This window comes from Aptenodytes forsteri, unplaced genomic scaffold, assembly GCF_000699145.1.
Source record: "Aptenodytes forsteri isolate BGI_AS27 unplaced genomic scaffold, ASM69914v1 Scaffold255, whole genome shotgun sequence".
Classification (NCBI taxonomy): Eukaryota; Metazoa; Chordata; class Aves; order Sphenisciformes; family Spheniscidae; genus Aptenodytes; species Aptenodytes forsteri.
This window is the reverse complement of record NW_008794888.1, coordinates 5,537,939-5,543,505: the sequence shown is the minus strand read 5'-3', so window position 1 is coordinate 5,543,505 and position 5,567 is coordinate 5,537,939. Positions and strand designations below refer to the sequence as shown.

The window sequence follows — 5,567 nt, the reverse complement described above, 5'->3', positions numbered from 1 at the left end:
GGGCAGTTTGGGTCAGCTGTCCTGGCTGTGCCCCCTCCCAGCTTCTTGTGCACCTCCTCGCTGGCAGAGTAGGGGAAGCTGAAAAGTCCTTGACTTAGTATAAACACTGCTTAGCAACAACTAAAACATCAGTGTTTTATCACATTATTCTCATGCTAAATTGAAAACACAGCACTGTACCAGCTACTAGGAAGAAAATTAACTTTATCCCAGCCGAAACCAGGAAGGCATGTCAGACAAGTGTAACGTCTCTGTGAAGGCATTTGGGTTAAGCATGTTTGTCCTCATGCTGTTAGAGAAGATTTGTGTGTGTGTCTGCTTAAAGCTGAGGTAAATGTGTGTGCACAGAACTGCAGTGAGTGCTGTCGGCCTGCCCAAAGATGCAGGTGGAGAGCAGAAATACCTTGCTGTGTGAGGATGAATACTAGGGCGCAGTGCTGTGGCAGGGGTCCCTACCGTTCTGTGTAGTCCTCTTCCCTGCACCTCCCGGAGCACTTGTAGATAGGAAAAAGGGGAGTTTATAAGTAACCTTCTCATACTGGGTGGATTAGTTTGTACACTTCTATCTTATTGCCATTTTTGTCAAATCTCTCTTCTTACTGACCATTAAGTTCTTGCCTTGTCCATTTTCCCTGGAAGTTTATTCTACTCTTGGATCACCTGCAGACCAGAAGAGTCAGTCTCTTGTAAGTTTGACACTGATAACTGCTTTGATCTTTTCCAGATGCCATGGGGTTGGGACTACTCTCGATCATCCAACTTAACTGAACTGAAAGTTTTGCTGGAAGAGTCCATCATGATCCGACGTCTGAAATCAGATGTGCTTTCCCAGCTTCCAGCAAAGCAACGCAAAATGGTTGTGGTGGCTCCTGAAGGCATTAGTGCAAAGACCAAAGCTGTCTTGGCAGCTGAAGCAAAGAAGATGGCTAAAGGATATGAAAGTGTAAGTCAGAAACTATTTTCATGATGAGCCATTGATATTTCAGGTACCTATATTTAAAAACATCAGTGGTAAAACAGTACCCTGAGTTCCAAGGAAGGTCAGAGCCACACCTCATGTGAAGGTGCAGTGGAAGGTTGTTGAAAGCAGAGTTTTAAATGAATGTACAACACAATCAAAATAGCTTAGCTTTTTTTCCTTTTGATTTATGTAGTCTACTTTGTCCCTTTGTGTGAAATACCATTTCTTCTCTCTTTTTTCCTCTCTCGGTCCTTTCTAATTGTCTTTCGTACCTCCTGCGTCTGTACTTACTCTTCTGTCTTGCCTTGTAATCCCATTCACCCTCTAAACACAGCCTTGTTGAAGCTGTGTTGTGAACACAGCAGTAGCCAAAAATGTGAAGAGTGTATTTTTGCTTTTTTTGTTTGTTTTTCTTGTATGGATAGCAAATGCATGTTCTAGGTTCCTAGGTTGCTAATACAGTTCTGTAAGAACTTAGGAATTTTTCCTTGCCATTTTAGTTGGGAAATGCTTTCTCAACTAAAGCTACGTTTGTGATATGCTTGTCAACCAACTTGTAGGAGTTGAGTAGGAGGTAGGAAGGGAGGTGTCAGAAATAGGAGTGTGTAAGTATTTGCCATGCCCAGTGGCGAGTAGGAGACTTCCCCCTCCAGTCCCTTTTTATTGTGCATTTTTAGGCTGATTTTTTCCTAGCAAAGTGTTCATTGGCAGCCTCAGACATCCCAGATCTGTAAGCAAGAAGGAAAAAAGGCATTTCTGAGACTTAAATTTATTTATCTTTCTCTCTGCAGAAACAACAGGAGAAGGAAGCTCTTCTCCTCTTCTACAACAGAACGGCAGAAGCTAAAATCCGCTCAGTCATGTAAGCTGCATGTCATTGCTTCATTCTTGCCTAGTAAAATGTGTTTTTTCCGCTGAGAACAGGAAAATGGTGCCTTAGAGATAACAGTGCAGGGACATGAAGCATAGCCTCAAGCCAGCTTAGAAAAAAATTATTTTAATTACAACGCGCTAAACATTTTCTTCTCTCGGAGTTCCTAGGCTGAGTAAGTCTTCTGATTTCATTCCAGATATGGATCTAAACTGTCATTTGAACCATCTAAAATTACTTGGTGTTTGGGACTTGGATCAAGTTCCCTGGTCTGGACTGCATTTCAGTTTAAGGAGAGGGGGAGTAATGAAACTAAAAGTATCCACAGAATTTTAGAAAACAAACGCTGCAGTCCTGCTGCAGCAGGAACCCTGAGCCAAAAAGTTTGAGATGGACTGAGCTTTAGTTGTAGCATGCTCTAAGGATGTCACAGCCCCTACTGAAGTTCTTGGCTCTTCCACAGAACTCACATGGGACCTCAGTAGCAAAAGTTTTCTATCATAGGTGTGCTTTTAACTCTATCTTCCCTAGGAATAATTTCCTTCTGTGACTTTCCGTGCCCTTTCATCCTTAGCCTTTTGCTGGGACTGCAAAGGAGTTGCTTTAGGTCATATAGCATGACTTTTTAATAAGTAGTATGCTAATAACATGAAAACAGTTTACTTTTCCACAGGCCTCTGAATGTAAGGACCAGCTGGTGTGCACTGTGTGATTTCAGTCTCAGACCTTGCTGCAGAATCTGCCTGTTCGGCACAGACGTGCACTTCAGAGTCCCAGTGCTCATTTCTGTAGAAGAGTTTCTTCCTTTTATGTTAGCGAACAGTTAGAAGACTTTCTTCTTTTTATATTCATTTGCAAGTGTGAACTGAATATAAAACCATGAAGTGCTGTTTACTTAACTCTCTGGTAGGAACTAGTCCATTTTTTTCCTGGGGTTTAGTAGCATTTAAAATACCACTTTTTATAAGCTGCTAATGTACATTACCATCTAGCTAATGGTACTGTCCTATGATCATGAGCACCTCCCCCGTCTTACCCTTGATGACAGTGTCTTCCACTGCTTCCATTGAAATGACTAGCCATTTGTTAAATGCAATATGCATCAGCTTGCTACACTGAATGTTCACTTTGATATTTGTTTTGCTTTAAAATCCAGCAATCCCACTTCTCTCCCAGATTTCTTTGTTAAATGTTATTGTCGCATAATTGGGATCTGAACATCACAGAACCCTGGAAGCTGTCTGCCAAGCACTGATACATCTTAATATAGCGCTGAAAGTCCTGCTTGGTGTTTTCTGACAGTTGCTGCTGACCTAAGCTGTGTTGTATTTAGCAAAGAACTTGGTATTCCTGATCTTCGCAACAACTTTGTTATTCCGGAGAACAGATGACATTTGTATCATCTGTTCTGATAGCTGTTGCTATACTTAGCTACAAATTTTAGGCTTTTAGGTGTTTTTCAGGCTCCAGTTGACCTGATTGTAGCACAAGTTACTACGTAGAAACGGGTTCTGTAGCTCAGCTATTAGTCCATGGCAAAAGCCAGATGTTTTCATTTAGTTAACACTGTTTAACTGTGTTTAAAAGGAGTCTTGTTAACTTTCATTGGTCATTAGCCTATATGCATATGGATAATTCCTAGAAATATCTGATATATTTACATTGTTAAGCTGTAGTAAATTGTCAGTGTGAACCCTTGCAAGCAAAACTACTTTTAGGATACTCTGATGCATGTGTTGAGAGACCTTTTCTTCTAAAATAAAAACAGTCCTAAGTATACATAGAAAGGATAATTGTATACAGATTAGCTTAGTGTATTGTGATTGTGCAAAAGTTAGAAATACAGAAGGGTGAATGAGATTGTCAAATAAGTATAGATGACCTCCAGTTGATTGGGCTAGGATGTCGTGTTTCAAGTAGGATATAATAAATCGATTGATACACAAGTATAAATGTAGGCAGCTGTCCAGCTGTGGTGGAGAAAAATGAATGGATTTTCCTGCAATGTCTTTTTTAATCTGTAGGAGGCTTGACTGGCTAGTTGCATTTTACTGCAACTTTTTTAAGCTAGCCTATTTCCTAGTTTCTGTGTATAGATGAGCAGTATCTTTAAAATTTGTTGTGAGCAAAGCCTGTATTCTCTCAGCACATAATTTATAGAGTTTTGTTTTTTTTTTTCCTCTTTCACGTAGAGAATACATCCTGGAGTTACTGGAAAGTGGGAATGATAAATTCCTGGTGTTTGCTCATCACAAGATAGTCCTGGATGCAATAGTTGCAGAGCTGGAGAAGAAAGTAAGTATTTGACTGAGTTGTCTTAACTTTATCACTATTTCAGCTGCAAAGCTGTTTAAGAGCTCCCCAGAGTTATGGCCGGTCAGATAGTTTATGAAGGTTAGTGGCAGAGATAATTTCTACTTGCTGTGCTTCTGAATGTGCCCTTCACCAAGGGAGCTGAGCTGTCAGGGTGAATGCCTCACAGGATGCACTTCGTATTAGCTGAATGGCTTTTGTTGTATATAATGTTCTTTAATCTCCATTGTCTGCCCTGGAGCTTGTGGATTCTTGGAGGGGTGTTACCCTGTGTGGCCATCTCTGCTTTGTCCTCCAGGCTTTCCTCAGAGAGGGAGAATGTAACAACCCAAGTCCAGCTGTGGCTGCCTTCCTTTATCTCTGTGATGCTCTTACATTTTTGAACTGGGATACTGTAGGGAGACTTGGTAGACGTGCCAGTCATCTCTCTGACTTCAAAAGTGTTTTGGCTAATTATTCATGAGAGACTTCCATGGATGCCCCTAAAGAGTTCTGGGTCATGCTGGGGCAGTGTGAAGGATGGTTGAAGTTAATATTCCAAACTATAAACCACAGTGGCAGCGATGACTTTGCTGCCTCTGTAGCAGCATGCTCCAGCAGAGCAAGGAGGTTAGACGCTGAAGAGCTATGGCCCTGCATCACCTAAGTTTGTCATGCCTCTCCTGAGCCTACCACAGAGCAACTGAGATGTGTAGGATCCCATCTTCTCCCATCGCAAACAGGGGAAGACTTAGGGAGGTTGGTGAGGTTGTAACAGCTGTAACACCACACAGACAGTGTTCAGCTTCGTATTAAGCCAGTTGCCTTTCCACTGTACCTGAGTTGCCAGCTTGTTGCTGTCCTTCCTGTTCTTCAGGACTGGTGGGAGAGCAGTAGACATAAGAGCAAGTCATGCATTGTGAACGGGGGGGGGGAGGTACATTATATGCTGAGCTACAGTGCCTCTGCCTTAAAGATGAGGAGAGGTCTTAAAAATACAACTGTTGCCTTTTTACTTTCCTGGTTCTGCCATGGGGAAGGGAAACAGAATCCACTAAAACATGGAAGGAGGAAATGGGAAAGGGGACACAAGGCCTCTAAAAAGTATCTTCTTCTGCCTTTTCACAGCATGTTGAATACATTCGCATTGACGTAGACATAAGAGCAAGTCATGCATTGTGAACGGGGGGGGGGAGGTACATTATATGCTGAGCTACAGTGCCTCTGCCTTAAAGATGAGGAGAGGTCTTAAAAATACAACTGTTGCCTTTTTACTTTCCTGGTTCTGCCATGGGGAAGGGAAACAGAATCCACTAAAACATGGAAGGAGGAAATGGGAAAGGGGACACAAGGCCTCTAAAAAGTATCTTCTTCTGCCTTTTCACAGAATACATTCTACATTCGCATTGACGGCTCCACACCTTCAGCTGAGCGGCAGTTTCT

The 5,567-nt window shown here is 42.0% G+C and overlaps 1 protein-coding gene across 1 annotated transcript in view; it reads left to right on the top strand.

Moving 5' to 3' along the window:
• The window catches only part of SMARCAL1 (SWI/SNF related, matrix associated, actin dependent regulator of chromatin, subfamily a like 1), a 43,131-nt gene that overhangs the window by 34,414 nt on the left and 3,150 nt on the right, over positions 1-5,567 (top strand). Inside the window, exons 11-14 of the mRNA XM_009274966.2 lie at positions 725-943; positions 1,753-1,823; positions 4,025-4,127; positions 5,512-5,567. Coding sequence (XP_009273241.1) covers positions 725-943; positions 1,753-1,823; positions 4,025-4,127; positions 5,512-5,567 — 449 coding nt within the window. The remainder of the gene's footprint in view (positions 1-724; positions 944-1,752; positions 1,824-4,024; positions 4,128-5,511) is intronic.